This window comes from Oncorhynchus masou, unplaced genomic scaffold (assembly GCF_036934945.1).
Source record: "Oncorhynchus masou masou isolate Uvic2021 unplaced genomic scaffold, UVic_Omas_1.1 unplaced_scaffold_1277, whole genome shotgun sequence".
NCBI lineage: Eukaryota > Metazoa > Chordata > Actinopteri > Salmoniformes > Salmonidae > Oncorhynchus > Oncorhynchus masou.
The window spans coordinates 74,399-86,716 of NW_027002606.1; the positions used below are offsets into that span (position 1 = coordinate 74,399).

At 42.2% G+C, this 12,318-nt stretch overlaps 1 protein-coding gene across 1 annotated transcript; it reads right to left on the reverse strand.

The window, feature by feature from the left end:
* Positions 1–2,111: 2,111 nt before the first annotated feature.
* Positions 2,112–4,504, reverse strand: LOC135530149 (transcription initiation factor IIA subunit 2). The gene is made up of 4 exons (XM_064958527.1): positions 4,279–4,504; positions 3,536–3,640; positions 2,671–2,797; positions 2,112–2,452 (listed from the first exon to the last, which is right to left on the reverse strand). The coding sequence occupies exons 1-4, from the start codon at positions 4,348–4,350 to the stop codon at positions 2,430–2,432; spliced, it is 327 nt and encodes a 108-aa protein (XP_064814599.1). The 5' UTR covers positions 4,351–4,504; the 3' UTR covers positions 2,112–2,429.
* Between the last annotated feature and the right edge of the window lie 7,814 nt (positions 4,505–12,318).

Genomic DNA, 12,318 nt, shown 5'->3' on the forward strand with positions numbered 1-12,318 from the left:
GACAACCCCCATTCTATATAACTGAACTAAAGACAACCCCCATTCTATATAACTGAACTAAAGACAACCCCCATTCTATATATCTGAACTAAAGACAACCCCCATTCTATATAACTGAACTAAAGACAACCCCCATTCTATATAACTGAACTAAAGACAACCCCATTCTATATAACTGAACTAAAGACAACCCCCATTCTATATAACTGAACTAAAGACAACCCCCATTCTATATATCTGAACTAAAGACAACCCCCATTCTATATAACTGAACTAAAGACAACCCCCATTCTATATAACTGAACTAAAGACAACCCCCATTCTATATAACTGAACTAAAGACAACCCCCATTCTATATAACTGAACTAAAGACAACCCCCATTCTATATAACTGAACTAAAGGACTGTCGCCCATCTATATAACTGAACTAAAGACAACCCCCATTCTATATAACTGAACTAAAGACAACCCCCATTCTATATAACTGAACTAAAGGACTGTCGCCCATCTATATAACTGAACTAAAGACAACCCCCATTCTATATAACTGAACTAAAGACAACCCCCCATTCTATATATCTGAACTAAAGACAACCCCCATTCTATATACCTGAACTAAAGACAACCCCCATTCTATATAACTGAACTAAAGACAACCCCCATTCTATATAACTGAACTAAATACAACCCCATTCTATATAACTGAACTAAAGACAACCCCCATTCTATATAACTGAACTAAAGACAACCCCCATTCTATATAACTGAACTAAAGACAACCCCCATTCTATATATCTGAACTAAAGACAACCCCATTCTATATAACTGAACTAAAGACAACCCCCATTCTATATAACTGAACTAAAGACAACCCCCATTCTATATAACTGAACTAAAGACAACCCCCATTCTATATATCTGAACTAAAGACAACCCCCATTCTATATAACTGAACTAAAGACAACCCCCATTCTATATAACTGAACTAAAGACAACCCCCATTCTATATAACTGAACTAAAGACAACCCTCATTCTATATAACTGAACTAAAGACAACCCCCATTCTATATAACTGAACTAAAGGACTGTCGCCCATCTATATAACTGAACTAAAGACAACCCCCATTCTATATAACTGAACTAAAGACAACCCCCATTCTATATAACTGAACTAAAGGACTGTCGCCCCGTAGCACATCTTTAATATTCATATACTGTGTTCTAGTCAAGGACATTCTTATGTATCTTTTGCTATATACTCTATCCTACAGATATACTATATATATATTCTACTATATTCTACTATATATACACTGTCCATGTCTATACATCCCATCACAACATACATATTTATACTACAGATATACTATATTCTATCCACACTGTCCATGTCTATACATCCCATCACACATACGTATTTATCCTACAGACTCCAACATCGCTCATCCTAATATTGATAAAATTTCTTAATTCCATTCTTTTAGTTTTAAATGTGTGTCTATTGTTAGATATTACTGCACTGTTTGGAGCTAGGAACATAAAGTAGTTCACTACACCTGCAATAACATCTGCTAAATGTGTACACGACCAATAACATCTGCTAAATGTGTACACGACCAATAACATCTGCTAAATGTGTACACGACCAATACCATCTGCTAAATGTGTACACGACCAATAACATCCGCTAAATGTGTACGAGACCAATAACATCTGCTAAATGTGTACGCGACCAATAACATCTGCTAAATGTGTACACGACCAATAACATCTGCTAAATGTGTACGAGACCAATAACATCTGCTAAATGTGTACGCGACCAAATACAATCTGATAAGCTTCTATCCAAAGAACACAGACAGTGGATCGCAATAGTGAGGCCAACAGTGAGGCCAACAGTGAGACCAATAGCAGTTGAAGCAGAGCCTTTATACAGCAAGTCGTTGTCAAGGGGACGGTCACGTGTGTTTTAGGAGCAGAGGATCCAAGATCACTCCGTTGCAGATGAGTGAGGAAGGAAGCTATACTGTTTAAAAAAAAGAAAAAAGAAAACTGTGACACATCTGTTTCAAATGCAGTTTCTCCCCCAGAAATAAAATCAGTCTCCATATTTTAAATAAAAGTTTATTAAAGGTTAACAAGCTCAACAACAGTAACTAAACCGAAAAGGCAGTTCTAAGAAACAAATTTATTTAAAAAAAAAAGTCATGCAAGCAATATCCAAGGCCTTAACTGGTCCATTCACTCCCATTGATCCAGATGGTCATATATATACACACACACTCACAAGGGTTTAAGTGTATCTTCTTCACAGCCATTACTGTAATAAGTTATATATATACAGTCCTGTCTGTCTGTGATATGGGGTGGTCTCTCTCCACCCTCCTCTTCATCAGTAGCGTCTCAGCGGATGCCATCGTCTTCGTTCACTCTGCAGCATTGCCCGTGTCTGATAAGAGAAAAGAAGCCGGGCAGGTTACTATGGCGATACATTGTGCACGTTTCAAAAAGAGAATCTGCATCAAAATCAAACCGCGGTGTGAGAAATAGTAATTAACTTGGTCTTATACTTGGAAAGCGAAGTGTGTAATCTAGTTCTAACAGAGTCTGTTTGAAGATGAAGAGAAAATGGCCTGAGAGAGAGAGAGAGAAAAGAAGTGAGCCTACTTTTCCCATCGCAGGCGACGATCTTGACTTTGTCCACCTTGACCAGATCTGTCACTTCCCTAAACTCCACGTCATTCAGAACGAAGGTCCACACGTTGTCACAGAATCTATAGGTGTTTAGTGACCCCTAGAGGCGAGACAATGTTACAACACATGTAAAAAAAAAAAAGGCATACAAAAGCAGAATGATATTTCAACCAAAGCGATATATTAATAAAAACATACAGCTATGATTTCAGCTCATTTTCAACCAGGGATGAACCACCTTATCTGCAAGGCTTACGTGTGGGTGAAGGCTTTTGCTCCAGACAAAAACAGTCATCTGTTTCAACTAACCAATTTGTGCACATATCCATTATATTACATTCTACCTACTACTTATTATTTGACTTTGATTATGTTGATATTGTACAGCACTGTTAAGGGGAGCTTGCAAGTAAGCTTTACGCTGCACCATTTATACCAGTTGTAAACTGTGTACGTGACGAATACACTTTGATTTAACTAATAACCTTCAATACAGTGTTTGTTGAATCAGCTGTGATGTTGCTTTGGCTAGAGAGAAAGCCTACACCTGTACAAGCCCCTGCACTCGTATTTGTCCCCTTTATTAAAGGTAGGTGCAAACAGGGGAGTCATAAATAGTCCAAACAACTGCAAACAGTTGTGTTTTGTCCATGAAAACAAGCAAATCTATTAGACAAATTCAGATCGGCAGTTAACCCACTGTTCCCAGGCCGTCATTGAAAATAAGAATTTGTTCTTAACTGACTTGCCTCGTTAAATAAAGGTAGAATATTTATTTTTTTAAATCGGTCTCTTCCTCGTTTCGTTTGCTTCCGAGTGAACACAAGCCAGTCCTCACCTTGAAGTTGACCCTGTTGCGAACCCGGTTGGCCAGCGCCGTGTTGATGGCTTTGTCAAACTGGAGGAGAACCTGAAGCGCCAACTGAGGAGTGATCTGTTGGGTCTTGGGGGGTAAACAAAAAAGGGGAAACAACCGTTTTTCCATTTAATCATGACTCAAGAAATATATACCTCGCTACTGTTTTCAGATGAGTAGCTAACAGTAGCTGGTAAAGTAATGTAGCTAGTGGTTGAGAAGTGCTGGAGTGAGGTTTGAACCAGAAACCATGAGTTTACTCGAGCTAATCACCTTTAACTAGTCGCGCATGCGCGTATAATAGCTAACTAATGAGCCAGTAACTAGCAATACAAATGTACTGAATCCAAATAACGTTACTCATCACCACTGACTTCGGTGAAACACAGTAGCCAGCTTAGGCCTGTAAATTAGCTTTCTAGAACTAATATTTTAGCTTCTTGGTTCAAATCAGACGTCACTGCAGCCAGTTATGGAGATGCTTCTTGTTAGCGTGGCTAACTAGTTAGCTAGCTATGTCGAAGACGAGAAGGGTAACTAGGTTAGCTAACCAGTTATTTCTAGTGAAAGATAACACCCGTTTTTTCAGAGGTTAACGAGGTTAACGATGAATAATGTGGCTCCATAATTAGCTAACTTAACTTGCTATCCTAAAACAAAGCGCAACTAGATCACGTTAGCTAATTATCTATACTAGCTTGGAAGCTAGCATAGCTGCAGTTTACCTGAATTAGCTCGTCAAGGCTCTCTTGCAGACTGTTTCCTAGCGTCGTATTTCTGTAGAGCTGGTATGCCATTGTAATAAATTAATTTTACTAGTAAGATTGTGCACAATTCACTACCAAAATACAATTTACTAGAGGAATTTAACCGACAAAAACGCTATGTTTTCAGAAACGGACCTGTGAGCCCCCGACTACGGAACACCGCGGAGGACAAACACAATTGCGTGTCGTATATTTCCCCAACCCCAGAAAGCCTTTATACCGGTAAGAACCGCTAGATGGTAGCAGATGACAGAAGAACTGGGTGATTCAGTGGAATTGTATCTGTACCGTAGAAAGAAAAGTGTGCAAGGGTGCCGTTATCTGTGGATAAGAGCCTGAAGAAACTATTGATTGTGTATAATGTTTTAATTGACAGACAACAGGGTTGTGTCAATGCAATATATTTATATTTTTTTAAGTATATATTTTTTCAAAAGTTATAGAATTATCATTTTAATTAAATACTCTTTTAGATTCCATCAGTTGGAGTACAATTTCAAAAGCATCAAACAATCATGTTATGAAAAGTAATTTAAACTGTAAAATACCTTTTTTTGTGAATACTTGGATATTTAAGTACTTTTGAAAATGATGTAATATCAACAGTACTGTTTATAAAGACTAATGCTGTTCCTCCCAAATCCCCCATTCATATCCCCCCCCCCACGATAAGACTTCCACAGTAATCTCTTACATTAATCAGTAAAGAGCAGTCTCTCTCAGCTTTGTGATACGAAAAAAAAACCACTCAACTTTGTTGATCACATTTATTTTTTCTTTTTATCACTCTGGAGGAGACGGTGTCAAGGCTAATGCTAACAGAACAGAGTTATTCGTTAGAGATGCCAGAGTAGGATAAATGCATCTGCCCACAGATGCTTGAATAAGCATTTATATGTACAAAACACCAGATAAATCACGGTTAGAGCAAGAGGAGATTTTTGTCAACTTCGTTTAAACATTATACATGGTTGTTTTGGTAATGCATAGATCTATTGAAGGAGCGGATTTGAAATGCCACATTTTTTTTTTAAATACAGAGAATACAAATATAAGGAAATGACATTGTAAATATGTCAGAGCAGGTAATGCAATTATTTGTACAAAGTCGGGGACTGGTGAGCTCAACATAAACCAAAACCATTAACATTGATCAATGTATCTATCTATTCAGTTTCTCCCCAGAATAAAAGTAATTGAGTTCGTTTAACTTATTTATATGTCCTTACAGTGGTATGTGTTAATGAAGGAGGCGGGGTTTACAGTGGTATGTGTTAATGGAGGAGGCGGGGTTTACAGTGGTAAGTGTTAATGGAGGAGGCGATGTTTACAGTGGTATGTGTTAATGGAGGAGGCGGGGTTTACAGTGGTATGTGTTAATGGAGGAGGCGGGGTTTACAGTGGTATGTGTTAATGGAGGAGGCGGGGTTTACAGTGGTATGTGTTAATGGAGGAGGCGGGGTTTACAGTGGTATGTGTTAATGGAGGAGGCGGGGTTTACAGTGGTATGTGTTAATGGAGGAGGCGTGGTTTACAGTGGTATGTGTTAATGGAGGAGGCGTGGTTTACAGTGGTATGTGTTAATGGAGGAGGCGGGGTTTACAGTGGTATGTGTTAATGGAGGAGGCGGGGTTAACAGTGGTATGTGTTAATGGAGGAGGCGGGGTTTACAGTGGTATGTGTTAATGGAGGAGGCGGGGTTTACAGTGGTATGTGTTAATGGAGGAGGCTTTGCAGTGGTATGTGTTTACAGTGGTATGTGTTAATGGAGGAGGCGGGGTTTACAGTGGTATGTGTTAATGGAGGAGGCGGGGTTTACAGTGGTATGTGTTAATGGAGGAGGCGGGGTTTACAGTGGTATGTGTTAATGGAGGAGGCGGGGTTTACAGTGGTATGTGTTAATGGAGGAGGCGGGGTTTACAGTGGTATGTGTTAATGGAGGAGGCGGGGTTTACAGTGGTATGTGTTAATGGAGGAGGCGGGGTTTACAGTGGTATGTGTTAATGGAGGAGGCGGGGTTTACAGTGGTATGTGTTAATGGAGGAGGCGGGGTTTACAGTGGTATGTGTTAATGGAGGAGGCGGGGTTTACAGTGGTATGTGTTAATGGAGGAGGCGGGGTTTACAGTGGTATGTGTTAATGGAGGAGGCGGGGTTTACAGTGGTATGTGTTAATGGAGGAGGCGGGGTTTACAGTGGTATGTGTTAATGGAGGAGGCGGGGTTTACAGTGGTATGTGTTAATGGAGGAGGCGGGGTTTACAGTGGGATGTGTTAATGGAGGAGGCGGGGTTTACAGTGGTATGTGTTAATGGAGGAGGCGGGGTTTACAGTGGTATGTGTTAATGGAGGAGGCGGGGTTACAGTGGTATGTGTTAATGGAGGAGGCGGGGTTAACAGTGGTATGTGTTAATGGAGGAGGCGGGGTTTACAGTGGTATGTGTTAATGGAGGAGGCGGGGTTCACAGTGGTATGTGTTAATGGAGGAGGCGGGGTTTACAGTGGTATGTGTTAATGGAGGAGGCGGGGTTTACAGTGGTATGTGTTAATGGAGTAGGCGGGGTTTACAGTGGTATGTGTTAATGGAGGAGGCGGGGTTTACAGTGGTATATGTTAATGGAGGAGGCGGGGTTTCAGTGGTATGTGTTAATGGAGGAGGCTGGGTTTACAGTGGTCTGTTAATAGAGGAGGCGTGGTTTACAGTGGTATGTGTTAATGGAGGAGGCGGGGTTTACAGTGGTATGTGTTAATGGAGGAGGCCGGGTTTACAGTGGTATGTGTTAATGGAGGAGGCGTGGTTTACAGTGGTATGTGTTAATGGAGGAGGCGGGGTTTACAGTGGTATGTGTTAATGGAGGAGCGGGGTTTACAGTGGTATGTGTTAATGGAGGAGGCGGGGTTTACAGTGGTATGTGTTAGTGGAGGAGGCGGGGTTTACAGTGGTATGTGTTAATGGAGTAGCTGGGTTTACAGTGGTATGTGTTAATGGAGGAGCGTGGTTTACAGTGGTATGTGTTAATGGAGGAGTAGCGGTCTTTACAGTGGTATGTGTTAATGGAGGAGGCGGGGTTTACAGTGGTCTGTGTTAATGGAGGAGGCGTGGTTTACAGTGGTATGTGTTAATGGAGGGCCTCTGGTTTACAGTGCCTATGTGTTAATGGAGGGGCGGGGTTTACAGTGGTATGTGTTAATGGGGGAGGCGGGGTTTACAGTGGTATGTGTTAATAGAGGAGGCGGGGTTTACAGTGCCTCTGTGTTAATGCCACAGTGGCCTCTGTCTTACAGTACAGATATAGGTGCCTCTTGTAGCCACAGGCCTCTATCTTGTATCACAGTAGCCTCTGCTGCAGGAGAACTTTATATTTAATACTTGTTGTGTATTTTTTCGTCTAAGTAGGCTTCTGAAGTTTGGAATTTCCATCTTTGACATTTCAGACTTGATTCTTGTTACGAAAAATGTATCCTCCCTAGAAAATTGTCCATGAATTATAAGCCACATAATAATTCACATTTCTTGTTTCTGCAGGTTTATTTTCCTGCTGTAGCAAACTGGCTCAAATGAAGACCCTACATCTGTATCCTTGTAGCTACAGGGGCCTCTATCTTGTAGCCACAGTAGCCTCTGTCTTGAAGCCACAGTAGCCTCTGTCTTGTAGCCACAGTAGCCTCTGTCTTGGAGCCACGTGCATTGGAGAGTCATATAAATGAACGCTGTACTTTGTGATTACATATCTATTCACTGTCTCAATGAGACAACTGGAGAATATTGCCTGTATCCTTCTGATGCTGTTTTCCAATAGGATACTGCTGTCTACTTTTCAGTAATGCTGCTAATTAGCACATTACTGTTGACTCGTTAAGATCAGAGAGCTTTGTTAAACAAGGAATGATCCTCTGGAAATGACAGAACACGTCCAACATTTTGGTGAATCTGTTATGTTTGCCGTCGCTTCTGTTGGCAGGCCTCCACTAATTCAGCAAATGTTACCTTTCTTTGAAGTAAAGAACAATGTACTTTGTCAAATACACAAAGACAAAATGAAATATTTGCTAAGTTGCAGAGAGGATCAGCTTCCCCCAGTTTAATTTGGATGATTCACACACAGTTTAACAGTGATCTACTGCAGTGGAAGTTGGTACAGGCTGGTGATTGGATGGACTCTACAGTTTAACAGTGATCTACTGCAGTGGAAGTTGGTACAGGCTGGTGATTGGATGGACTCTACAGTCTAACAGTGATGTATTGCAGTGGAAGTTGGTACAGGCTGGTGATTGGATGGACTCTACAGTTTAACAGTGATCTACTGCAGTGGAAGTTGGTACAGGCTGGTGATTGGATGGACTCTACAGTCTAACAGTGATGTATTGCAGTGGAAGCTGGTACAGGCTGGTGATTGGATGGACTCTACAGTTTAACAGTGATCTACTGCAGTGGAAGTTGGTACAGGCTGGTGATTGGATGGACTCTACAGTCTAACAGTGATCTATTGCAGTGGAAGCTGGTACAGGCTGGTGATTGGATGGACTCTACAGTTTAACAGTGATCTACTGCAGTGGAAGCTGGTACAGGCTGGTGATTGGATGGACTCTACAGTCTAACAGTGATGTACTGCAGTGGAAGTTGGTACAGGCTGGTGACTGGATGGACTCTACAGTTTAACAGTGATGTACTGCAGTGGAAGCTGGTACAGGCTGGTGATTGGATGGACTCTACAGTCTAACAGTGATCTACTGCAGTGGAAGTTGGTACAGGCTGGTGATTGGATGGACTCTACAGTTTAACAGTGATCTACTGCAGTGGAAGTTGGCACAGGCTGGTGATTGGATGGACTCTACAGTCTAACAGTGATGTATTGCAGTGGAAGCTGGTACAGGCTGGTGATTGGATGGACTCTACAGTTTAACAGTGATCTACTGCAGTGGAAGTTGGTACAGGCTGGTGATTGGATGGACTCTACAGTTTAACAGTGATCTACTGCAGTGGAAGTTGGTACAGGCTGGTGATTGGATGGACTCTACAGTTTAACAGTGATCTACTGCAGTGGAAGTTGGTACAGGCTGGTGATTGGATGGACTCTACAGTTTAACAGTGATCTACTGCAGTGGACGCTGGTACATAAATTGAACAATACAACACCACTTTTTAACTTAAAGATTGTGAAAATGCATGGAGCCAATTTGTTTAAAAAAAAACAAAAAAAACTGTTTTGTCTGGTTGTTTTTAACGGATCCTATTGAAGTAATGTGGAATGAGGGGTGTATAGATATCATTATTAATGATCACACAGACTAAAAGGAGGACGAGAGAGACGACAGAAAGAGTAGAAGAAGCAGTGTTCCAATGTGGTTGTGATGTTAGGCTAAATGAATATTTAACAGCTGATGAAATATTAACGGGGACCTAATGAGGGAAACATTAGAAAACAGCACGATAACTAACGATGTGTCACAAAAAGAAGAAAAGTGCACTTCAAACTGCGCGGCGTACAAAATGTTTTGCAATGTTTTTTTTTGTGTGTTTTTTTTTAACAGTACGGCACCAATGCTACCCTACTTCCCCCTTCTTCTTTTTTTTATAGTGCACTCTATTAGACTAGAACCCTGTGGACCCTGGTCAAAAGTAGTGCACTAAATAATAGGGAATAGGGTGCCATTTGTCCCCTTTTTTACTGCCCACACTAACCATTTGTCGTTTTTGAACTGTGCTGTCAGAACAGTTTGTTTTCAATATGCCAGTCGTTAGGAGAACTCACAAGGTCTGTGTTCCAGGAGGCAGTCTGTGTTCCAGTAGGCAGTCTGTGTTCCAGGAGACAGTCTGTGTTCCAGGAGGCAGTCTGTGTTCCAGGAGGCAGTCTGTGTTCCAGGAGGCAGTCTGTGTTCCAGGAGGCAGTCTGTGTTCCAGGAGGCAGTCTGTGTTCCAGGAGGCAGTCTGGGTTCCAGGAGGCAGTCTGTGTTCCAGGAGGCAGTCTGTGTTCCAGGAGGCAGTCTGTGTTCCAGGAGGCAGTCTGTGTTCCAGGAGGCAGCAGGGTCAGGAAATGAATCCTATTAACTTTCTACTCCGTTTCTACCTCCCAAATGACATACTATTCCCTATATAGTGCACTACTTTAGACCAGAGCCCTATTCCCTATATAGTGGTACTACTATAGACCAGAGCCCTATTCCCTATATAGTGGCACTACTATAGACCAGAGCCCTATTCCCTATATAGTGGTACTACTATAGATCAGAGTCCTATTCCCTATATAGTGGTACTACTATAGACCAGAGCCCTATTCCCTATATAGTGGTACTACTATAGACCAGAGCCCTATTCCCTATATAGTGGTACTACTATAGACCAGAGCCCTATTCCCTATATGGTGGTACTACTATAGACCAGAGCCCTATTCCCTATATAGTGGCACTACTATAGACCAGAGCCCTATTCCCTATATAGTGTACTACTTTAGACCAGGGCCCATAGAGTACCATTTGGGATACAGAGAGTGTATTTGGATTCCAGCCAGTAATCTACTAAGTAGAAGGATAATGTCCTCTGTGTGGTCTGGCTCTTTTTTTGTTTGACCATAATTTTTGGTGTCAAGAAACTATACTTTTGGAGAATAACAGAGTCACATTCTGACCTTACAGTACAGAGATAAGTACAGACCAGGCCCCCTTGAACTTTGCAGAGCCCTATTCCCCACATTTCAGGCTTCAAAACATAAAGATATAAAACTGTATTTTTTTATGACCAGAATCAACAACAAGTGGGACCTATAGACAATCATGAAGTGGACCGACATTTATTGGATATTTCAAGCCCTATTTTTAACAAATCAAAAACTGAAAAATTGGGCGTGCAAAATTATTCAGCCCCCTATAGTGGTTAATACTTTGACCAGCGCCACCTTTTGCTGCGATTACAGCTGTAAGTACGCTTAGATGTCTCTATCTATTCGTAAAGTTCAAGGGGCCGAATACTTTAGCAAGGCACTGTAGTTCCTTTTTTATGTCTCTGTTTTAGATTGGTCAGGGCGTGAGTTGGGGTGGTCATGGCCAGTTGGGGTGGTCAGGGCGTGAGTTGGGGTGGTCAGGGCGTGAGTTGGGGTTGCAGGGTGTGAGTTGGGGTGGTCAGGGCGTGGAGTTGGGGTGGTCAGGCGTGAGTTGGGGTGGTCAGGGCGTAGGGCGTGAGTTGGGGTTGTCCAGGGTGTGAGTTGGGATGGTCAGGGCGTGGAGTTGGGGTGGTCAGGGCGTGAGTTGGGGTGGTCAGGGCGTGAGGGTACTACTATAGACCAGAGGGCGTAGTTGGGGTGGTCAGGGCATGAGCCCTATTCCGTGAGTTGGGGTGGTCAGGGGCGTGAGTTGGGGTGGTCAGGGTGTGAGTTGGGTGGTCATTCGTGAGTTGGGGTGGTCAGGGCGTGAGTTGGGGTGGTCAGGTCGTGAGTTGGGGTGGTCAGGGCGTGAGTTGGGGTTGTCAGGGTGTGAGTTGTGGTGGTCAGGGCGTGAGTTGGGGTGGTCAGGGTGTGAGTTGGGGTGGGCATTCGATGTTTTTGTTCTAGGTTTTGTATTTCTGCTTTTGGCCTGGTATGGTTCCCAATCAGAGGCAGCTGTCAATCGCTGTCTCTGATTGAGAACCAAACTTAGGTATTCTGTGTTCCCGCTATGATTTGTGGGTAGTTGTTTTCTGTTTAGTGTATGCCACCTTACAGAACTGTTTCGTTTCTTCCATTCGCTTTGTTATTTTGTGTTTTGTGTTCAGTCTAATAAATTAACATGGACGTTTACCACGCTGCCTATTGGTCCCATCCTTCCTCCTCCTCCTCTGACGACGAAGAGATTCGTTACAACGTGCAAGACATCTGTAATTGAACCCGTATTCAGTGTAATTGTTCTACTTTACAACAAAGTTCTTTAGTAAAATCCAATAAACAGTATACACTTACAAAATGCTTCCATATTTTGAGTCATTGTACGTTTTCTAGCACATTCTCAGGCAGCAGAATAGTGGCCTGATT